The 23,840-nt window shown below is 48.1% G+C and overlaps 1 protein-coding gene across 4 annotated transcripts in view; it reads right to left on the reverse strand.

The window, feature by feature from the left end:
* Positions 1 to 247: 247 nt before the first annotated feature.
* Positions 248 to 23,840, reverse strand: part of SMG7 (SMG7 nonsense mediated mRNA decay factor) — an 80,711-nt gene continuing 57,118 nt past the window's right edge. For 2 of the 4 annotated variants that reach the window (XM_064148082.1, XM_064148081.1), the window contains exons 13-23: positions 22,079 to 22,198; positions 21,415 to 21,850; positions 17,162 to 17,306; positions 15,463 to 15,851; positions 12,243 to 12,608; positions 10,231 to 10,380; positions 8,016 to 8,096; positions 6,174 to 6,333; positions 4,576 to 4,746; positions 4,325 to 4,476; positions 248 to 2,421 (exon numbers count right to left, since the gene is read on the reverse strand). In XM_064148082.1, coding sequence (XP_064004152.1) covers positions 2,308 to 2,421; positions 4,325 to 4,476; positions 4,576 to 4,746; positions 6,174 to 6,333; positions 8,016 to 8,096; positions 10,231 to 10,380; positions 12,243 to 12,608; positions 15,463 to 15,851; positions 17,162 to 17,306; positions 21,415 to 21,850; positions 22,079 to 22,198 — 2,284 coding nt within the window. In that variant the 3' untranslated portion in view covers positions 248 to 2,307. The remainder of the gene's footprint in view (positions 2,422 to 4,324; positions 4,477 to 4,575; positions 4,747 to 6,173; positions 6,334 to 8,015; positions 8,097 to 10,230; positions 10,381 to 12,242; positions 12,609 to 15,462; positions 15,852 to 17,161; positions 17,307 to 21,414; positions 21,851 to 22,078; positions 22,199 to 23,840) is intronic. The other 2 variants (XM_064148083.1, XM_064148084.1) reach the window with 2 other exon arrangements.

The following is a 23,840-nucleotide window of genomic DNA, read 5'->3' on the forward strand; positions in this document are numbered from 1 at the left end:
TGCCATCCCAGATCTTTGGTCCAGTAAGCAGAACATTGCACACAAGCAGCACAAAACCACGATCTGATTATTTTCACCGAGCCCAAGTCTGAATCTCTGCAAGTTTTTCCCCCACTCCCCACCTTTGAAACAGAAGAAAAATTCAGCTTCAAACCTTCTTCTGACCTCTCCAGAAAAAAAAATGCTGTGGTTTTTAAAAGCCTGCAGCCAGGTGACGCAGGAAATAAAGGTGACACAGAGATCTGGGTGGAGAGAACATGGTTTAATTAAAGGCAAAGCTGATTTCAGCAGCTGCAGTTCTTGCACAGACAGACAAAAAACACAAAAAAAGCTTACGACACAAACCAGTTTCTTTTGGGGGGCCCCTTCCCTTGCTCCCCCCAGGGGGTTGGAGGGTGGGAGGGGAGTCCCAGCCAAGTCGGGAGGCTTTCCCGAGGCCGGATGCTCATGCACAAGTGGAACGGTGTGGCTGGGACCCTGGCACTGCCAGGAGTGAGATGGTGAACCTGGTTAGCTCGTCTAGGGTGCAAGAGTCAGTGAGACGTTCAAACACTGGAATGTGGCAGCTGCCTGGGTGCACAGCTTGAGACACAAACCGGAGGGAAGCACAGAGGGGTTCGGTTCAGGTTACCACCGAGTGGGAACTTCACCTGTTGGGACTCCTCCAAGGAGATACAGCTTCAAAATGCAACAAAGAACAGTGATGTTGCTAAGGTGGAGATCGCGGGGGAGCTGCTTGTGCCTCACCTCCCAGAAGGGCATCGTGTCTCCTCAGTCTTCCCTTTTTGTACTCTCTGGGGCTGCCCAGACTCCAGTGTCGCTTCGGCTCCTGCGTGTGCTTTGCTCTGCAGCCGGCTTCCGGCGCAGAGATCCTGAATCACCACACAAACCCCTACCGCTAAACACAGCAAATGGACATCGACTCCGTGACTTCCCTGGGAAACCTGCCAAATCCGCTGGCCTTTCCTTTCAACGAAGCTTCCAGTCTTCCTTCCCCCTAATAAATAGCAAATAAAAGGTTTGTTTTCTTTCCATTTTTCCCTTCTGCACCTTTTGCATCCATGAACAGCACTGTGCCTTCTTCCGTGCGTGGCTCACGCACGCGTGTCCGCTTGGACTTCGTTCCCGAACGGAGAGTTGGGGAGGGGCTGCAGCTGGGGGCTGGGGAGGGACGGGTTTCTGCAGAGCTGATGCGTGTGCCTGCGGGGGGTGCAGAGGCTCTGCACTGTCCAGGCTGACTGACAACTTTACCCAGTCCTGCTGGACCCCTGATTTCTCTTTTTGTTTTTCCTCCTGTGAGACGTTGCACGTCGGTAATGAAACTACCTAGCGTCCAGCAAAGGTGGGAGGATGGAGAAAGAAAAACAGAACAAAACAAAAACCAAAAACCATTGAAAAGCTTTCTACCTACCTACTAAAATGAGTCAGGCTGTGAATGCACAGACTAGCCTGCCCTTTGTTGGGGCTAGTCACTATGCTACAGTAAAATGTACAGGAATCAAACATTAATTTAAAACCCCATAGCAGTTAACTTGCTTGTCCAGCAGAGTGCTGCAATGCCCTGCATCACCCATTCTAGCTCAAACACTTACTGAGAGGAGGGCATTTCATGCTGGAGTCTCTTAATCCACCCATGGGCTGGCCAAAACCTTTGGGCGAAAGGTGAAGTGGTGTCAAGTGCCAGACTCTCCTTTGTGAAACTCCTTTGCTAGCCCAGGAGATAGAGCCCCACCCTGCCACCAACCACCTCTGACCAGAGCAGCAACTGGGGCTTTCATTGCTACACACTGACTACGAAGCACGTCTGTGTACGGAAGAATTCAGTGTGATCTTACTACTGAGATAGTAATAAAGATGTTTAGGAGTAATTTCAACTACATTCTCAGTCAGCAAAGCAATCATTAATGGATTCCTATTTTATCTCCCCAAAGAGAGGAAAAAATATTGAGAAGTTCTCATTGGCTTCTCCCATCTGCCCTTCGTTCTCAGCTTTTGCTTCCCATGTGGCTAGGGACATGCACGATGGAGAAGGTGAGAGGCGGTGATACCAGGTTACTGAGTGAGCCAAACAGCAGTTCCGCTCTCCCTCCAGAGGGCCCAGGGATGGGAGAGGTCCTGGTGTTGGTTTTCCTCGCACTGCCGACGTTTTGTGCACACTCAGTGGGTCGGTGGAGCACTTACGCCCTCCTGACAGCAAGGAACAGAAGAGAGGGCTGCCACCTGCACAGGACCGTGTGGGCCAGTCCTGCAAACCCAACATGCCATGGTTTATGGAGCCTTCGCTTGCAAAAGGTTGCCACCTCTGCCTCAATGCGGCGGGTTCATGGTGCCTTGTCCGCGCTGCTGCTTCTGCTTCTGCTGCATTAACAGCTGCTCCAGGGCTGAGGGTCCAGGGTGCATCATGGAACTGGACCAGATGGACTAAAAACAAACAGCCAACACTAGCACAGATTTGTGTTAGACAGCCCCTCCAGCACAGATGAGAATGCAGAGGCAGGCTCAATCTTAAAGGCCTTGGCCAACCTAAATGACTCTCTGACTCCATATTCTCCTTCCTTTACCACGCACACCTTCTCCCTTCTTCCTTTACCACGCACACCTTCTCCCTTCTTCCTTTACCACGCACACCACCTCCCTTCTTCCTTTACCACGCACACCACCTCCCTTCTTCCTTTACCACGCACACCACCTCCCTTCTTCCTTTACCACGCACACCACCTCCCTTCTTCCTTTACCACGCACACCACCTCCCTTCTTCCTTTACCACGCACACCACCTCCCTTCTTCCTTTACCACGCACACCACCTCCCTTCTTCCTTTACCACGCACACCACCTCCCTTCTTCCTTTACCACGCACACCTTCTCCCTTCTTCCTTTACCACGCACACCTTCTCCCTTCTTCCTTTACCACGCACACCGTCTTCCCTTCTTTACCACGCACACCTTCTCCCTTCTTTTCTTTACCACGCACACCTTCTTCCCTTCTTTCTTTACCACGCACACCTTCTTCCCTTCTTTCTTTATCACGCACACCTTCTTCCCTTCTTTCTTTATCACGCACACCTTCTTCCCTTCTTTCTTTATCACGCACACCTTCTTCCCTTCTTTCTTTATCACGCACACCTTCTTCCCTTCTTTCTTTATCACGCACACCTTCTTCCCTTCTTTCTTTACCACACACACCTTCTTCCCTTCTTTCTTTACCACGCACACCTTCTTCCCTTCTTTCTTTACCACGCACACCTTCTTCCCTTCTTTCTTTATCACGCACACCTTCTTCCCTTCTTTCTTTATCACGCACACCTTCTTCTCTTCTTTCTTTATCACACACACCTTCTTCTCTTCTTTCTTTATCACACACACCTTCTTCTCTTCTTTCTTTATCACACACACCTTCTTCCCTTCTTTATCACACACACCTTCTTCCCTTCTTTATCACACACACCTTCTTCCCTTCTTTCTTTATCACACACACCTTCTTCTCTTCTTTATCACACACACCTTCTTCCCTTCTTTCTTTACCACACACACCTTCTTCCCTTCTTTCTTTACCACACACACCTTCTTCCCTTCTTTCTTTACCACACACACCTTCTTCCCTTCTTTCTTTACCACACACACCTTCTCCCCTTTATCACACACACCTTCTCCCCTTTATCACACACACCTTCTCCCTTCTTTCTTTACCACACACAACTTCTCCCTCCTTTCTTTATCACACACACCTTCTCCCTCCTTTCTTTACCACACACAACTTCTCCCTCCTTTCTTTACCACACACACCTTCTCCCTCCTTTCTTTATCACACACACCTTCTCCCTTCTGTCTTTACCACACACAACTTCTCCCTCCTTTCTTTATCACACACACCTTCTCCCTCCTTTCTTTATCACACACACCTTCTCCCTCCTTTCTTTATCACACACACTTGGCTTATCATGAAAGCTAACCAGACTTCAAAGAAGGCCTTCTAAAAAGAGGCTCTCTGGAAGGAGCTTCTCCTCCTCCAGAATCCTCATCACCATAAAATTTCAGCCCACATCAACAATTTGTTATTTCGCACTAGTCAAAACAAACACTACAATTCCTTCCAGTTCTGCCAGCCTGGTCTTGCTCCACAGAATATTCTAGAAAGGCAAAAACTGGAAAACTGTGATGTCCTCCAGCACTGGTTCCACCTCTCACACTGCCTAAGTGAATCTGCAGGAAAAAACTTGCTTTTCTGGTGCTGAGCTCGGGGGGAAATATGCTAAGGTCTGTTACTGGATCTTCAGGCCTCACAGACCAGCATCCACTCCTCAGCACGGTTCTAGCCAAACATACCTTCAGGCTCTCCATAAGCACAGCTGAGGAGTCTTCCATAGCAGGAGGGCCTTGGGCTGCCCAGGTGCCACTAGGAGTGCTGGATTGGTGCCAGCTGCTCTCTGAAGAGGACGATGTTGCCGGGAGATAGTCCAGACCAAAGCCTCCCATTGCTGAAACAGGAGAAAGACAAGTTCAAAGGAGTGTAGCAACGCCACTGCACACCCAACACCATCAGCTGGCTTAAGCCCAGTCTGGAACCCAGCACTTGCCTGGCTTATCAGTTTTCCAGCGGTCTGCCACTCTCCTGTCTCTGTTGTCTGGAGTCCCAATAGGTCCAAAATTGGAGAAGGGAACAGAATTGTGGTTATGGGTTGGAGGGGAGCTTGGCAAGCTGCTGGGGTTGGAGGAGTGAGGAGACTGGCTGGCTGGTGTTGAATGGTCTAGCGATTAGAAGACAAGAGGAAAAAGGTCAGCAGAAACAGCAGGAGCCTCCTGATTTTGAATTTCTTAGTACTGATGTCATAGCTCAGCTTCCTTCAGTGCTGAAGGTCAGTTTTGATTCCCTCCACTACAACACAAATTCCTAAGTTCTGAGTGAGTGTACCAGAAAATGACTGTGTAATGCACACTTGTGCTTACCAGAGCAACCAGGAAACCTGGGGAGGGTTGGCTACTCAAAGGGAGCTCTTCTTAATGTTTCTTGAAGAACTTTCCAGAGAATCATAGACTATTTTGGGCTGGAAGGGGCCTTTAAAGGTCAGCTAGGCTAACCCCACTGCAGTCAGCAAGGACACCTGCAACTAGAGCCCTAGAGCCCAAAACAATGTGACCTTGAATTGTTCCATGCATGAGGAAACTACTACCTCTATGGGCAACCTGGGACACACCACCCTCAGCACAAAAAACCCCACCACCTTCTTCCTTCCTTCTCTCTAGTTTAGATCTTAGTTTAAGACATCCCCCCTTGTCCTGTCACAACAGGCCCTGCTAACAAGTCACAGAATCATAGAATCAGTCAGGGTTGGAAGGGACCACAAGGATCAGCCAGTACCAACGCCCCTGCCATGCCCAGGGACATCCTACCCTAGAGTAGGCTGCACACAGCCTCAGCCAGCCTGGCCTGAAACACCTCCAGCCATGGGGCCTCAATCACCTCCCTGGGCAACCCATTCCAGGCTCTCACCACTCTCACGGGGAAGAACTTCCTCCTCATGTCCAGGCTGAATCTCCCCACCTCCAGCTTTGCTCCATTCCCCTTAAGTCCTGCCACTCCCTGACAGCCTAAAAAGTCCCTCCCCAGCTTTTTTAATAAAATCATAGAATCAACCAGGTTGGAAGAGACCTCCAAGCTCAGCCAGACCAACCTAGCACCCAGCCCTGGCCAATCAACCAGACCATGGCACTAAGTGCCTCAGCCAGGCTTTGCTTCAACACCTCCAGGGACAGAGACTCCACCACTTCCCTGGGCAGCCCATTCCAATGCCAATCACTCTCTCTGACAACAACTTCCTCCTAACAGCCAGCCTAGACCTCCCCCAGCACAACTTGGGACTGTGTCCCCTTGTTCTGTTTCTGGTTGCCTGGGAGAAGAGACCAACCCCACCTGCTACAAATTCCCTTCAGGTAGTTGTAGCCAGCAATGAGGTCTGCCCTGAACCTCCTCTTCTTTTGTAGGCCCCCTTCAGATCCTGGAAGGCCACAAGAAGTTCACCTGGGAGCCTCCCCAACTCTTTCAGTCTGTGCTCACAGCAGAGCTGCTCCAGCCTTCTGAGCATCTTCGTGGCCCTTCTCTGGACACACTCCAACATGTCCACATCCTTCTTGTAATAGGGGCCAGAACTAATTAATTGAAACAGACCAGAACTACCTGAGCTGGCTGGAAGGGATGGAGACCACGGAGTCCCTTCAAAGAGAGAATATAGTGAAGTCTCCTGATGGGCAACTGAAGGGGTGACTTCTGTTTTTGTGCTGGTATTCATGTTTTTCCCATACACCTCGTTGAACATGCTGTTGTTTGGGTATCTTTCCTGGAGAAAAAGAACCAAACCAAACAAAAGGAAGGTAAGAGTTTAGGCATCAGAATCATTCCAAACACTGAGATGGTGCAATGGAAACAATTAGAGATTAAAATATGTTTGTAACTCCTTTTTCATTCTCCAGCCCCCTCTTCTTTGACTGTTTTAATTAACATGGAGTCTGTCACCTTCTGAGTCAGGACAGATTTCTCCTGGCTGGACTGCAAAGCCTCCACAAAACCTTTTAATTCCCAGCACTCACAGAAATGGAGAAGGACTTTTCATAACAGAGTCTAGTGACAGGACAAGGAGGAATGGTTTGAATCTCAGAGAGAGATTAGGTTTAGTGTGGATCTTAGGGAGAAATTCTTCAGTACAAGGGTGGTGAGACTCTGGAATAGGCTGCCCAGGGAGGCTGTGGATGCCTTCTCTCTGAGGGTGTTCAAGGCCAGGCTGGATGAGGCCTTGAGTAGCTAAGTCTAGTTGAGAAGTGACCCTGCCCGTGGCAGGGAGATTGGAACCAGTGATCTGTGAGGTCACTCCCAGCCTGAGCCATTCTATGATCAACATCCTGCTCAGATCTCTGGAAGAGAATGGGTAATCCACTGCTCACAAAACAATATCCTACACACCATAGTACTTTTGGATGCCCCTTTTCTGTCAACTCCACCATTCTACCAGGAGCAAGAGGTCCAGGAACTCAGCAGGAGGCATGAGTACTTCTACAGAACTGCAGCCAGGGAGAATTTGTGAGGACAGCTGAGAAAGGCAAAGACAATCTTGCCAAGACAGAAATTAGACAGAACTCATATGAATAACAGAATCAAGCACGTTGGAAGACACCTCCAAGCTCAGCCAGTCCAACCTAGCACCCAGCCCAGTCAACCAGACCATGGCACTAAGCGCCTCAGCCAGGCTTTACTTCAACACCTCCAGGCACAGAGACTCCACCACCTCCCTGGGCAGCCCATTCCAATGCCAATCACTCTCTCTGACAACAGCTTCCTCCTAACATCCAGCCTACACCTCCCCTGCCACAACTTGAGACTCTGTCCCCTTCTTTTGTTGCTGCTTGCCTGTAGGAAGAGACTAACCCCACCTGGCTGCAGCCTCCCTTCAGAGAGTTGTAGACAGCAATGAGGTCTGTCCTCAGTCTCCTCTTCTGCAGGCTGCACTCCCCCAGCTCCCTCAGCCTCTCCTCACAGGGCTGTGTTCCAGGCCCCTCACCAGCTTCATTGCCCTTCTCTGGACACCTTCCAGCACCTCAACATCTCTCTTGAATTGAGGAGCCCAGAACTGGACACAGCACTCAAGGGGTGGCCTGAGCAGTGCTGAGAGTATAGGGGCAGAAGAACCTCCCTTGTCCTGCTGGACACACTGCTCCTCAGCCAGCCCAGGATGCCACTGGCTCTGCTGCCCACCTGGGCACACTGCTGGCTCATGTTCAGCTACTCTCTGCCAGTACCCCCAGCACCCTCTCTGCCTGGCTGCTCTCAGCCACTCTGGCCCCAGCCTGTAGTGCTGCTTGGGGTTGTTGTGGCCAAAGTGCAGAACCCTGCACTTGGCCTTGTTCAATCTCATCCTGATTCCACTCAGGAGTTTCACTGCTTTGAACTAAAGGCTGTCCACATACTTTTGCCAGTTTAATGTCAACGTCAAACATCAAAGGGCTGCAGACACTAGTCCTCACTTACCTGATTAAGAGAAAAGCCACTGAGGGACAGGAAAGATGATGACTGGGACATCAATTCTGATGGTTTCTCCAGCAGGGACTTCTTCAGAACCCAAAAAAAGGGAAAAATCAGAGTTAGTGTTCAGCATAGTGAGCAGGAGGACACCTCTATCAGAATATGCACCATGACACCTCCTGTCACACAGCTGTTATTGCCAGTGTATTTCTTAGCTTTCCTTTCAGTTCTTACTATGAAAGCAGTGAAAAAAAATCAGAGTGTGTCTGAAACATTGGGAATAAATAATGGGTTGTCTTGGCTGGAAAAGACCTTGAAGATCATTGAATCCCACCATTCTCTAACTCCACCAAGCCTGGTGCTAAACTATGTCCCTCAAGAGGCACCACATTTCAGTGTCTTTTAAACACCTCCAGGCACAGGGATTCAACCACCTCCCCGGGGAGCCTGTTTGAGAACTTCTTTCAGTGAAGAAGTTTCTTCTAATACCTGATGCAGTTTAAGGCCATTTCTTTCATCATATTGCTTGTTACTAGAGAGAAGAGACCAACCCCCAGGATTGGTTATCATCAGTACAGAAATCAAAGAACAATTAGAAAGCTTGTCTGGGGGACAAAAACAGCATCAAATTTAAAGCCAGGATCACCAAGCCATAGAATTATTATTGAATCCCACCATTCTCTAACTCCACCAAGCCTGGTGCTAAACTATGTCCCTCAAGAGGCACCACATTTCAGTGTCTTTTAAACACCTCCAAGCACAGGGATTCAACCACCTCCCTGGGGAGCCTGTTTGAGAACTTCTCTCAGTGAAGAAGTTACTTCTAATACCTGATGCAGTTTAAGGCCATTTCCTTTCATCATTTGCTTGTTACTAGGGAGAGGAGACCAACCCTCAGGATTGGTTAGCACCAATACAGAACCCAAAGAACAATTATAAAGCTTGGCTGCGGGACAACAAACAGCACCAAATTTAAAGCCATGATCACCAAGCCATAGAATTATTGAAGCCATAAGCAAAACTGTGTGAGATCCTAAATGAAAGCTGTGGTCTTGTTCCAAAGAAAAGCCCTCTTGCACCCACAGCAGCTCAGCACATCAAATGCTTGCACAAGTATCGTTCAAACAACAAAAGCCTGAACTGGCTTTCCTCACTACCATGGTCTCAATATCTGCAATACCTTTGCTTTTATCCTGTAAGCTTAAGACAAACAGCCTCATTTTCTTGGCAAGCAGCTTTCAGCTTGTTAGCTTTTCCAAGTGACAACTCATTGCTTTGAAAGCACGTTTTAAAAGGCAAACAAAATCCATGCTCTGCATATTCACATCGCTTGCAGAGAGCTTCCTCCAATTTGTCAGCAGAGAACAAGAGCAGGAGCTTCAAAGGCAGCTGCTGAAGAAGCAGCTCTTAGTTTCTTAGCAAAGGTATCTAATGAGAGAGAAATGGGTGTCTGGCTTGCTCCTGGCTCCTTGGGACAGCATGTAAAGTGACTGTGGAATAGACTTCATCAGGGATTTTGAGCAAGAGCCAAGAAGAGCTCTTCTTGGTTACTGTTCCTAATTTGAAATAGCAGTACTTAATGAACATGCTTGGGAGCACTTACAAATTCAGCAGCTCTAAGACCCTCCAGCCAGTGAACCAGCAAGGGTTTAATGCATACAGTGTAGTAAGAACCAAACTGAAATCAAATCTCTCAGTCTGCCCCAAATGACTGCATTTCTATAGCAATAATGGCTCTATTTCTGTATTACTTAGCCAGTGGCCTGCAATTTTCTCCCAAAGCCACCTTCTCCCTTTAGAGTCTCTTCTGCATTTAGTAGGGCACTTCTCTTCCCTGCCTTTAAAGAATTTTTTATATGCAAATGTTCATAAGCCACACTTGTTCTGATGGCTTCCCACAGCAGAGTCTGTGCTGCCCTTTGCCCTTAACCCTAAGCCCATACAACTGCAGAAGGAGGAGTGCATTAAATGACACACTGGTGTCTCTCCTGGGGACTTTACTGACACAAAACCCCATTATGCTCATTCTTGGACAAATCAGCAGGCCTGGATTTAGCCCGAGAGCTCCGCCATGGGCTTGCAGGTGGCCTGAGCTCTCACATGAAGCAGGGAGGTGGACAGGAGAGATGGAGGGGAGAGAGGAATTGCACTTTTCTCATCATTACACAGGAGGAGATGCCAGTTAAGAGTCAGAAGCAGCAGTATTACATCAAATACATACAAAGAGGCTTCGTCCAGGAAGAGAGGCGAGAGGCCCCAGGAGAGCTGGGTAAAGATCAGGAGGATTAGAGAAAATCAGCTCTTCCTCCTCCTCCAAGGCAGCCAGACTCTTTAACAGGTCCGGAGGAAGCAGAGGGGAGCTCTTGGGGTCCTAGTGACAGAAATGAGTACAGTGAGACAATAGAAGGCAGAAAGCCAACCAGCGAGAGATGGCGAGGAGAGGCTGAGCCACAGGAGGAGGAGGGAAATCAGCGAATGGCAGAAAGGCATGCAGAAGTGCAGGGTGAGAAAGTGGTGCAGCAGAAGCGTGCTGAGGCACAAAGAGGGGGAAAAACTGAGCAGGAAACATAACCAGCCCCATGGCCTAACAAGCACTGGGAAGAGCACTGCACCATCACAACAACGGGCAGCCAGCTGTCAGCAGTGGAGGGTGTGCTTTCCATCCCAGCCATGCCAAACACTGAACCTGTTCCCACATTCAAAGAGAGGGAACACAAAATCTTACTTTTTTCTTCTGTATCTGAGCTGTGAGCAATTTAAGATTCAAGTACAATTATATATTCTCCCTCCTCTATTTCTGGAGTTTAAATCCCATGAGACTTACCTCTACTGCTCATGGCTGCTATGTCAACATACATCTAACCAGACCACTGAGTGCTGGTCAGGCTCAAAACCTTGAATTTCGTGAGGGATGCTAAAACCAAGAATCATAGGCTTCTGTCTGTACTGTACTGCTCACACCAAGGCATAGTTCCCCTTTCAGGCAGGAGACCATGGCTTAGATCCCATACCACAAGCTGACAGCAGACTCCTGTGTACTGTCTGGCTGTTCTCTCTGAAGGACAAATTGAGTGGCCTCAGCTGACCTTCTGAAAACTCTGAGTGCATTTACAGAAGCACATCCAACCAAAGGTTTAAAGAAGCCTCTGTTTAAGTTTGCTTATAAACATCACCAAAAGCACTCACAGACAACTCCAGGAGACTGTTAACAAAGACTGCAGGTTTTACAGAATCACAGAATGGCTTAGATTGGCAAAGCCCTTCAAGCTCAGAGGCCAATCGTTAGTTTCACACTGACAAGTCCCTGACTAAACCAAATCCGTCAGCACAACATCTCATCGCCATCAATCGCTATGGTTGGACCACCAGGATCAGCCAGTCCAACCTTCATCCCAGCATCCTTCATCACCAGACCATAGCCTCAAGCACCACATCCACTCTCTGTTTAAACCCCTCCAGGGATGGTGACTCCACCACCTCCCTGGGCAGCCTGTTCCAGTGCTTGACCACCTGCTCAGGAAAGAACTTCCTCCCAACAGCCAACCTAAACCTGCCCTGATACAACTTGAGGCCATTTCCTCTTGTCCCATCATTAGTAACTGGGGAGAAGAGACCAGCTCCAGCCTCACTACAACTACGAACAGCAACACAAAGCACAGCTGCATGGACAGAAGCAAAGTACTCCATTAGTGCAACCAAGAGCAGAGGAAGGTGCTCAGCTGTATCACAGCATGGTGGGGTTTGTAGGAAAACCAAACCCACAATCCAAGACAAGACTGCTCCTGCCATCCTTGATTTCCAGCCCTGGTCATTCAAGACACTCAAAATGTATTATATATGTGGTAAGAGTTCATCGTGTTCAGGTGCAGTCATCTGGATTGGTTTTATAGTGCTCACCAGTTGTCAGACAAGAATTTTCCTCCAAAACTATCAGCTGCCCTGATTCTCCACCTGACACACTGCTGAGATCAATGTCACATCCACACTGAATAAGACTGACACCTACTTGCACCCAGATCTTCCCAGAGTTAGACACCACACACAAACAACTAAAGAGGACAATTCATCACTGTTTACTGGAATTCCATTGACTGCTACTCAGCTCCCTAATAAAGAGGCTCACACTGATCTACTTGAGACCACAGGGCATTCCTCAAAGTGGGGAAACTGCTAGAATTGAGAGGAAATCTCAGAGCCTCACTGATTTGTACCACATATAGCATAGATCTTTACCTCAAAGGTCATCCTGGAGACAGCATCCTGCTCTGGGCGGAAGACTCCTTGCCGTTTTCCCCTGCGGTCCATGCCAGACTGCTGTGCCATCACCCTGTTGTCAGCCAGGCCATAGGAAGAGTCCCAGTAATATTCTGGCACCTTGACTTCTGAGGGGTTCTGGTTATATGGCTCCATTGGGAAAGGCTTCATTTTTTTCTCCAGAGGTTGCTGCTGCATCACAGGAGGCTGCAGTGACTGTTCAAATAACTTGAGCGGGTCCTGGGTGTGCAGGTAATAGGACTGCTTTACAGGCATGATCTTCCCCAGGGAGCCTTGGACTTGAGGTGGGTTCCAGAGCTGCTTGGACGAGTCTGTCTGTGGATACTGAGGCAGAGACAGGCAATGTCACCAGTGGGTAGGAAGTGAATGTCTAGCTCTACTCACACTGGCAGTCTGACTCACTTCTGCTACACATTCCACATCATGATTTTGCTTTGCACCAAAATGCAGTCCTGACAAGCATAGAATCATAGAATCAGCCAGGTTGGAAGAGGCCTCCAAGATAACCCAAGCCAACCTAGCACCCAGCCCTGGCCAATCAACCAGACCATGGCACCAAGTGCCTCAGCCAGGCTGTTCTTGAACACCTCCAGGGATGGTGACTCCACCACCTCTCTGGGCAGCCCATTCCAATGCCAATCACTCTCTCTGAAAACAACTTCCTCCTAACATCCAGCCTAGACCTCCCCTGGCACAACTTCAGACTCTGTCCCCTTCTTCTGTTGCTGCTTGCCTGGCAGAAGAGACCAACCCCACCTGGCTACAGCCTCCCTTCAGGCAGTTGTAGACAGCAATGAGCTCTGCCCTGAGCCTCCTCTTCTGCAGGCTGCACACCCCCAGCTCCCTCAGCCTCTCCTCACAGGGCTCTGCTCCAGGCCCCTCCCCAGCCTTGCTGCCCTTCTCTGGACACCTTCCAGCACCTCAACATCTCTCTTGAATTGAGGAGCCCAGAACTGCACACAGCACTCAAGGTGTGGCCTGAGCAGTGCTGAGTACAGGGGCAGAAGAACCTCCCTTGTCCTGCTGGTCACACTGTTCCTGAGCTAGGCCAGGATGCCATTGGCTTTGCTGCCCACCTGGGCACACTGCTGCCTCATCTTCAGCATCTAACACTCTCTAGTCAAGTGTATAGGTTCAGGGTCACTCCCCCAGGAGTGTTAACCCTATACATCAAGCTTTATGCCAACAGCCAAGTATAGTCCTTACACTAATTCATTATCTTATACATTCCTTTACTAACCTACTGAGCCAGCCTTTTGCTGCCCAGAGCAACAGCAGGGAGCCAGCACTGAATCCAAGCATGACTGAAGGAAGATTTTCCCCAGGACAAAGTGAGCATAAAGCTAAGAGCTGGGAGGGAACTCACAGGGCAACCCAGTTAGTCAAAACAGGAGTGCAAGTGAAGGGTCATTACTCACACAAGGGAACTAGAAGGCCTAAGACAGAAACAGCTGATGAAAAGTGATACAGAATCCCAGCATGGTGTGATGATTGGAAGGGACCTCTGAAATCATCCAGTCCAACCCCCCCTGCTAAAGCAAGGTCACCCACAGCAGCTTGCTCAGGACCACAATGTCCAGGTGGGTTTGGAATCTCTCCAGACAAGGAGATGCCTCTCTGGGAAGTCTACTCCTGGGCTCCAGCTGTCATACAGCAAAGAAGCTTTTCCTCCTGTTCAGATGGAAATCTCCTGGGCTCCAGTTTGTGCCCACTGCCCCTTGTCCTGTCACTAGGCACCACTGACAAAAGTCTGGTCCCACCCTTCAGCTCTTGCTGAATGTTAATCAGATCCCTTCTCTGGCTGCTCTTTTTCAGGCTAAACAGCCCCAGGTCTCCCAGCCTTTCCTTCTCACAGAGATGTTGCAGTCCCCTGGGCATCTTCTTAGTCCTCTGTAGGAATCTCTCCAGTAGCTCCTTGTCTCAAACTGGACCCAGTTCACCTTTATACCTTGTCTATAAACATACTGGAACAGATGAAAACCTTCCCATTCCAGTAGATATCTTCCTCTCACTTACTATCTTGTACTGACACCCACTAAACTTCAGCTGGTTTTCAAATCTCCCCAGAAGTTCACAGATGAAAATTCCACACTAAGGTCTTTACCAATTATTTTAAAGAGGTAATCCAGGACCAGAAGTCTGTTTGATGTAAAAATTACTTGGTTTGAGCACGAGAGCAGCAATTAATAGCATTTACTGAAATTCAACAGAAGAAAATGGTAGAAAGACTACTCCAGGCTGCATTGTGACACTCACAGGGAATGCAGCCATGTGTCATAGCAAACTTGTGTGAACTGAACATTAAAAAAGAGGGAAGTTCTACTGGCTTCTGGTCCTCTTTGGTCCAGTTACTACAAGCTGACCACCCTCAGTCTCTGTAGGTTCAAAACTTCTATACAACTTGGGTTTAAAGACCAAAATCAACTTCTCAAAATCACTCAGAATCATAGAATCAACCAGGTTGGAAGAGACCTCCAAGATCATCCAGTCCAACCTAGCACCCAGCCCTATCCAGTCAACTAGACCATGGCACTAAGTGCCTCATCCACATGACACTTTGTTCCTAAGAATAATTTGCCTACATAAAGGAGCATCACAGAATGGTTTGAGTTGGAAGGGACCTTAAAGATGATCTAGTTCCAACTCCCTTCCATGGGCAGGGACACCTTCCACTAGACCAGGCTGCTCAAGGGCCAAGCCCACTTAGCTTTGAATGCTCCCAGGGTTGGAGCCTTTATGACTTCTTTAGGCAACCTGTTCCAGTGCATCACCACCTTTGTGGCAAAGAACTTCTTCCTAATGTCTAACCTAAATTGAGCTTCTTCCATTTTGAAGCCAATCATCCTGTCACTCCATGCCTTTGCCAAATTCCCTCTCAAGTGATCCTGTGAGCCCCTTCGAATTCTGCAAGGCAACCAAAAGGTCTTCCCAGAACCTCTCTGAAGCCATTTTGAAGCCAAGCACCCTTGGTCCTGTCACTCCATGCCTTGGCCAAATTCCCTCTCAAGTGATCCTGTGAGCCCCTTTGAATTCTGCAAGGCAACCAAAAGTCTTCTCAGAACCTTCTCTTCTCCAGGTAGATGACCACATTCTTATGGGTCACTTCCCACCTGGGATATTCTATCAATGCTATCATTATTTCAAACAAAGCTCAGTGTGTTGTGTTAGCCCAGTTTACCTGCTGGAATCCAGAGTGGTGTGGTGGGCTCTTCCCCAGGCCCTGCACAGCTTTTGTAGGGGACTGTTGCTGCTGCTGCTGGGCCAGAGCTTGGACCTGTAACTGGCTTGCGGACTGCGCTGTTGCCTGAGCTGGTAAAGATGAGAGGGGTTGCTGGGAAGGAGGTGGTGTTTGCTGAGGTCCCTGGGTCATTGGCCCTGGTCCAGAGGGCCGTTGCTGGCTGTAAGGAATGTGGGACTGTTTCCCACCTTGCACCTGGTTTCCTGCAGGCGAGTGAGCTGTGGGCTGGAGGAAGGTTCCTGGCACAGAAACACCACCCGGAAAGGTGTACCCTGTGCTCATGGGGAAAGCCACAGGAGGGGGGACAACGTAGGTTGGAGGTGGAAACCCTGGAAAAAGTGAAAAAACACAACCTTAATTCCAGTTGGGCAGAGCAGATTGCTCCCTTCAGAAAACAAATTAGGGAGTTGGGGGTTTATTTAGTTCTGGTTTGCTCTTTCAGCTCATGAGGGCAGGAAACAGCGGTTTGCGTACCGCCCCATGAAGTCCTTTCTCACCTCTGCATGCACATGGCTGTGGTGAGATTGCTTCAGAGTTTGTGTTCAAGTTTTCATGCAGTATTCCAGACACTGGCAAAAGTCAATCACAGCAGCAGCTGGGAAGAGTTATTTGCTTCCCCTACACATACCTTGATCTTTCTGCTGTTTTTCGCTACCTTCTTCCTTCACCATGCTTTACCCTCCAAGTTCCTTCCCCCTCAAACACATGCATTTTCAAGGACTAAACATCTGGACTAATGGACAGAAGCAACTGGAAAGACTACTGCCTCTTATTCCAAATGAGCACCTGTTTCAGGATCAATTTAGATAGAAATAGATGGCAAGCAAGCAAATCCTCATATCTGCAAGATTAATTCCTTTTCAGGAGCTGACGCTGAGAAATCAGGTTTGGAAGGCAAGCTTTAGTCCTGCATCTCACAGGCTGGATTTTAGGCTGACTTTGGGACAAGGAATATATCCCACTGTCTTCTTCTGAGCAGCTACATCTAAAAGCTGCAGAGAAGATAAGCTTCTAGCTATTTTGTCAGCAAAGATGGAAAGCAAAATGTGACAGAAACAACCAACAACCAAATGAGATCATGCAATGAAACAGAAAAAGCAAACAGAACCACACAAATTACAGGTTGAGCCCAGCACCACTACAAAAGCAACTGAGCTTTGAAGAAGAAAGGAGTGTGATTGATCTTTTGTAATGGAGTCCTGTGCACAGAGAATCCATCCTCCTGAGAGAGCAGAAGACTTTGTCATGTTCTGACTAACTACAGAAACAACCTACTGCAAAGTTCCTTGATCTTGCACCCACTAACAAAGAAAGGTGGCAGATTTCATGACAGAGCTTGATTCCAAAGCACAAAGCATCTTATTTATCTTGTTTCATTTCTGCTATGCTCCCTCTTTCCTACTTTGCAAGATTCTCAACATGAGAAGACAGGTTCACTAAAGCCAGGCCCTTTGGAGGCAGCAACAACCTCCATTGTGGGGTTTTCTTTGCAGTTCATAGAATCACAGAATCAACCAGGTTGGAAGAGGCCTCCAAGCTCAGCCAGTCCAACCTAGCACCCAGCCCTGGCCAATCAACCAGATCATGGCACTAAGTGCCTCAGCCAGGCTTCATGCTTCAAAAGGAGGATACAAATTACCTGGCCGGCTAGGAAGGGGAGGGAAGGCTCCTGGGTGGTGAATGGGGATGAACTGAGAACTGCTGGCCTGACTTGGAGTCTGAGTTACAGGAGTTTTCCTGGCTTCAGACACCGGAGTCTTCCTCATTTCCGTCTGGGATTTCACCTAGTGCAAAAGAAAGCAAGAAGAAATCAGGTAACTTGTCCTGTAATCACTCACATCATGATTCAAGCAGAGAACTGAAAAAAAACCAAACAAAAAAGCTTCCAGGCAGAGATGAATTTCCTTTCCCTAAGCAACTAGGAGAGATTTGGAACACAGGAACTCAGTTTGCTCCTCAGGTGCCTGGCCTTAGGCTTTCCTTGCCTCTCAGAAACACCCTGGGGACACCTGCCCAGAAAAGGCAACAGGCCCCTGCTCTAGGGAGGGAAACAGACCTAATGACACCCCCAGACCACAGAAATAACCTACCCTGCTGCTCACCTGCTTTGCCTTCAAACTAAAACAAAGTGCAGATGCTACTTATGCTTCTTCTAGGGCACTGCTTCAACCTAACTCCTACTACTTACCTGCAGCACCTTCAAAACCAAACACTACCCCCTTCTTCCTGGGAAACTACTTTGGCCTAATCCATAGAGTGGTGCATATGCACAAACTCCTGGACACTATGGAATCCTTTGGACAGAGAGCAAACAAGAGCAGAGGTGCTTAACCTCTTTCAGTTTGCTGTGTAACTGCTGTATGTTCTGTTTAAAAGAGCTGCACCACTTAAAGGCAGAGAGAAGAATGGAATGGAATGTTTACCTGATTCTGAGTCTGCTGCAGTCTGGGTCTTCCTGGAGAGGAAGACAGAGGGGAAGACTACTTTCCCTTTCTGTTCAGCTCAGCAGAACTGCCTGGAATGCAAGATGGAGCAGGCAGAAAAAAGACAGCAAGCAAAGAACTCAGGCAGCACAGAGAGGGCCCAGGAGCAGACCTGGGGACAAGCCTCAGAGGTGACTGAAAGAAAAGGGTTTATCAGTGGCCAAATGAAAAAAATTCCAAACTCAAACCAACCAAAACTGTGGAGGGTTTATTTCAACATCTAGTGCTGCTGAGTTGAAAGGAGTTATGGGGCAGGTCTCCTCTGCCAAAAATACAGCAGTAAAGGGGTAGAGGCATTCAAATGTTCAGGTTCTTTTCCAAGTAACTCTCACTTTCCCCATTCTGACATCCTGGGAGTGTAGTGTTGTGTTAAATTACAGATTTTGTGTTTAATCACACAAATAGATTGTAGACTGAAAGGTTTAGGTGCACTTTGGAGCTCCTGCTAGAGAAAGCCAGGAAGGAACTCCACCTCAAGGTTCTGGCTGATGAAAAGCATCATGAATGATGCAGTCTTGGGCTCATGCTGCATCTTTTCACTGCCCACATTTTGTCTCCATCACATTCTCTATATTCAACTTGAAAAGATTGGATGGTATTATCAAAGCTGAGGCAGGTTAAGACAATTAACACCACAGATGTAACCAAAGCCAAGACACCTGTATTCATAGCTCTGCAGGAAGTTCCATCAGTGGGATTAAACTTCCTTCTGCCAGGCAACCATCAAGAGAACAAGGGGACATGGTCTCAAGCTGTGCCAGGGCAGGTAGGTTCAGGCTGGATGTTAGAGAAAGCTGTTGGCAGAGAGAGTGATTGGCATTGGAATGGGCTGCCCAGGGAGGTGGTGGAGTTGCCGTGCCTGGAGGTGTTGAAGCAAAGCCTGGATGAGGCACTTAGTGTCATAGCCTAGTTGACTGGCTAGGGCTGGGTGAGAGGTTGGACTGGATGATCTTGGAGGTCTCTTCCAACCTGGTTGATTCTATGACTCTATGAATCATGCTGCCCCTTTCTTCTCCAGAACAAGTCAGACCTTTATAGAACACACACTGAGAGCTATGCATTCTTCTATAGCAACGCTGAAGTATTCAGAGACACTCTTCTGCTGCTCTAACACATTCCCAAAGTTGGCTTCCAGAAAACCTCCCATATGGTTACTTATACTTAACTTTTAAAACCCAAGTAACCAGGATTGATTAATCAAGACAGAAAATCTGCATTTGCTTCCCTGTTTGGCCTCACTTCTAAGTGCCAATATGACAAAATATTTGCTCCCCCAGTGTTCCTACGTGGTCCTTGAGGGGAAGTACCATTTCATCCCAGTAACCTCCTAGGTGTAGGTTACACCTTGAGCAAGTCTGCACTAAACCTTCTTTGGCATTTAATATTTTCCCTCCAGAGCAATCAAGCTATGTCACCCTTTCATGCTCCTCTGAGCATGAAATATTTACACCTACTTGCAAAACAGGACTAATTATTTTGTGTAGCATCCTTAACATTTTTTGCTAAGTAGAAGATTGGAAGATTTGTAACATTTAGTCCATGAACTATGGAGAAGAAGCCTGCTATTTCCAGGAAGGCCAAAGCAGTGCACTAACAGATCACCAAGCAGTATAAAATCTATACTGGTTTTCTCAGAGGAGGAAAAAACCCTCCCCATACTCTGGAGTAGCACTGGATAGGAAGTCCCACAAAGCTATACAAACCAAAATGCATTTTGTTGGAATAGTGGCCATAAATACAGCTGACAGAACTAAACCAGAGTCAAATTGAATTTCTATCCAACAAAAGATGAAGAGTGACCAACAGAACAGATTCTGCTACAGCTAGTCCAGAAATACTAGGCTGCTAGCAGGCTTGAATGCCTGCTACAGTCAGGCCTTGAGTGCTGTGTGCAGTTCTGGGCTCCTCAATTCAAGAGAGATGTTGAGGTGCTGGAAGGTGTCCAGAGAAGGGCAACAAAGCTGGTGAGGGGCCTGGAGCACAGCCCTGTGAGGAGGGGCTGAGGGAGCTGGGGGTGTGCAGCCTGCAGAAGAGGAGGCTCAGGGCAGAGCTCATTGCTGTCTACAACTACCTGAAGGGAGGCTGCAGCCAGGTGGGGTTGGTCTCTTCTGCCAGGCAAGCAGCAACAGAACAAGGAGACACAGTCTGAAGTTGTGTCAGGGGAGGTATAGGCTGGATGTGAGGAGGAAGTTGTTGTCAGAGAGAGTGATTGGCATTGGAATGGGCTGCCCAGGGAGGTGGTGGAATCTCTGTCCCTGGAGGTGTTGAAGCAAAGCCTGGCTGAGGCACTTAGTGCCATGGTCTGGTTGACTGGATAGGGCTGGGTGCTAGGTTGGACTGGCTGAGCTTGGAGGTCTCTTCCAACCTGCTTGATTCTATGATTCTAAGAATGATCCAAGAGTCCTTGAGACCACAAGCTGGCAAGACTACAAGAGTTGGTTTATCTAGCCTAGGGAAAGCAAGACCTTAATTACACAGGCCTCAGAGCAGTTGCAAAGAAAAACATCTGTCCTGGGAAGTAGGAAGAGGCTTACATAGAGGTAGGAGAGATAAAGTGCATTAGGAAATAATTTCTGTCTGCAAAAACAGTGATGACAGTTTCTCTAGGGAAATAAAACTGAGTCTCCATCATTATCATTAAATGCCTCCAGATGTCATCAGAGAATGACTGAGATACAGCCAAACTATCCACGTACAAACCCTACAACTCTCCACCCTTATTTACTACAACTCAGTGGAAGTCAGAGCAGTAAATTCACTAGTGGCTTATGAGGCAAGTGTTTTTGTAAGTAATGCTCCCAGAAACAGAGGTAAAAAGGCTGCCTCTGAGGAAATAAAACTGATAGAAGAGCAGCTGATGTGAAAACCAGCAATTCTGAGCAAGCACCTGAGCAGATTTACTGTTGAGGAGCAGTGTGGCTTTCCTTACTTCCACAGAGGGCCATTTGGCTGCACAACCAGCACAGAGAATCTTCCTCTACATCAACAAAGGGGTGCTTCTGTAATGTGTTTAATTCATTGAACATAACACAAGTCAGCTGAATCAAAAATGCAGAGTACCCAGGTCCTTCACAAAGGATCAACACTGTTAAGGCCTGGCCACATGAGCTGTCTTGGTGGCCTGATTGATTTGTGGAACAGCAGGTCTGGGTTTTAAGACAGTTAACATAGCAAAATCACCTTTAATTACTCCCTGCCTTCTCTCCAACGTATTGAGACAACACCAAGGAAAAGGGCAGAGACCCAAAGACCACTAATACCTGCTCTTTGAGACAGATGTCTTTACTTTTCCTTTGTGCAGAGCCCACAGCGAGAGCTCAACTCTACCACAATCCACGCAAGCAGCAGCAGCCCTGACAGAAGCACAGCACTGCCTGGAAAGCAGCATCCCTTTGGTCTGGAGGCTTACCTGAACTGCCACATTCTGCTTTCCTGCTTCCTGCATCTTCTCCAAGCCACACTTCTTGGGCTCATTCTTTCTTTTATTGTTATCCTTCTTCCCATCATTCTTATTGGCTACTATTCCTTTGCTATAGTCCCTCCTTTCCCTGCTGATGTCTTTAGGAGGATAGATTCGCCCTTGCTCTCGGTTCATCTCCCGGGGCTTGATGTTCTCTTTGAATGTGACCATTGGTTTCTCTCCTGTGTCACAGTTGTTGTTCAGGTTTCTGCCAGAGGACAGAACTGATTTGAGTCCAGGGCTTCCATCTGTAGATAGCGGCTCTGCAATGGACGTTTCCTGCGAGCTGAGACTCTCTTTGGCTTCATTAGGATCCTCTAGCAACAGCTCTGGGATTTCTGTCAAAAATAACAGCTTCCCTACCTCATTTTCACATTGAATCAGCCTGAAAAAGATAGAAAAGAATTGAAAAGCAAGTCCATTACTCCATGTACATACCTTGTCACAAATCAGTCTAGGGAACAATATCATGCTAACCCACAGAACACGTTGTTAGTGCTGTCAGTGTCACTAACTGCTGTGTTGAATAGTCAGAGAACTCAGGCTTAACTCCAGCACCCATATTAGCCAAGCTTGCAGCACCAAGTGCAACAGAGAAGCCTCTTGCAAGTACCTGGGCTGGTTATCAGCAATCCACTTCCCTGTGAAGATCAGACGCTGCTGTCGTATCCGACGCTGCTGCCCTTCTTTATCCCCTGTAATTGCCTGGTGGCCTTTGGAAAAATCCAAGTTCCTAGCATTGGCAGAGGAGAGGAGAGCATATTAGTTACACAGCTGTCTTCTGCATCACCATAGAATCACAGAATCAACCAGGCTGGAAGAGACCTCCAAGCTCAGCCAGGCCAACCTAGCACCCAGCCCTGGTCAATCAACCAGACCATGGCACTAAGTGCCCCAGCCAGGCTTTGCTTCAACACCTCCAGGGACAGAGATTCCACCACCTCCCTGGGCAGCCCATTCCAATGCCAATCACTCTCTCTGACAACAACTTCCTCCTAACATCCAGCCTAGACCTCCCCTGCCACAACTTGAGACTGTGTCCCCTTCTTCTGTTGCTGCTTGCCTGGCAGAAGAGATCAACCCCACCTGGCTACAGCCTCCCTTCAGGGAGCTGCAGACAGCAATGAGGTCTGCCCTGAGCCTCCTCTTCTCCAGGCTGCACACCCCCAGCTCCCTCAGCCTCTCCTCACAGGGCTGTGCTCCAGGCCCCTCACCAGCTTCCTTGCCCTTCTCTGGACACCTTCCAGCACCTCAACATCTCTCTTGAATTGAGGAGCCCAGAACTGGACACAGCACTCAAGCAGTGCTGAGGACAGGGGCAGTATAACCTCCCTTTGTCCTACTGGCCACACTGTTCCTGCTCCAGGCCAGGATGCCATTGGCTCTCTTGGGCACACTGCTGGCTCATATTTCTTTAGAAATACAGCTGGTCAGCATTACTTTGTTCTACACTGTTAAATTTCACCAGCCACTATTCAAAACATGACTGCTCAGAGATTTATGATTAACAGATGCAATTATTTTCTGGCAAGATGCATCTACATGAATGAGGTTTGGTAGGTTTCTTGAAAAACAACAAAAGGCCCAAAGCTTGTCTGTGTGACAATCAAAATCACAGAAGTAATAGCAGGGTGAACATATCTAATGTTTAGGCAGGATTTGTGCATGATGTTAGGCAGAGGGATACAGTTAAAAACAGAATAAAACCCAGCATGGTAAAAAAACATCACACTGTTTGCATGGAAAATGATTCCCTTCCTCATTTAAATGTTTCCTTTTCAATTCACTAGTCATAAAACTTCAAAAGCAAAGTAATTCTTCAGTAATATTATCCATCTGGCCAGGCTGGATCCGTGGGCCAAGGCTCATGGATGAGATTCAGAAAGGCCAAGCACTGGGCTGTGCACATGGGTCACAGACACCCACAAATGGTCTAGGCTTCAGGATAAGGACCATGGGGCACTGGCTGACAGCTGAATATGAGCTAGCCTGTGCCCAGGTGGCCAAGAAGGCCAACAGCATTCTGGCCTGGATCAGCAATAGTTTGGTCAGCAGGACCAGGGCAGCAACTGTCCTGTATTTGGCACTGGTGAGGCCACATCTCGAATACTACCTTCGGTTTTAGGATGCCCACTACAAGAAGGTGCTAGAGTATGTCCAGAGAAGGCCAAAGCTGGTGAAAGGTCTAGTGCACAAGTCCTGTAAGGAGCAGAAGAGGGAACTGGGGTTGTTTAGCCTGGAAAAAGGAGGCTGAACAAAGATCTGGCTCTCTACATCTCCCTGAAAGGAGGCTGAAGCAGAGGAGTGGTCAGCCTCTTCTCACAAGGAAGAAGCAACAGGACAAGAGGAAATAGCTTGAAGCTGTGACAAGGGAG

This window comes from Pogoniulus pusillus, chromosome 8 (assembly GCF_015220805.1).
Source record: "Pogoniulus pusillus isolate bPogPus1 chromosome 8, bPogPus1.pri, whole genome shotgun sequence".
Lineage (NCBI taxonomy): Eukaryota > Metazoa > Chordata > Aves > Piciformes > Lybiidae > Pogoniulus > Pogoniulus pusillus.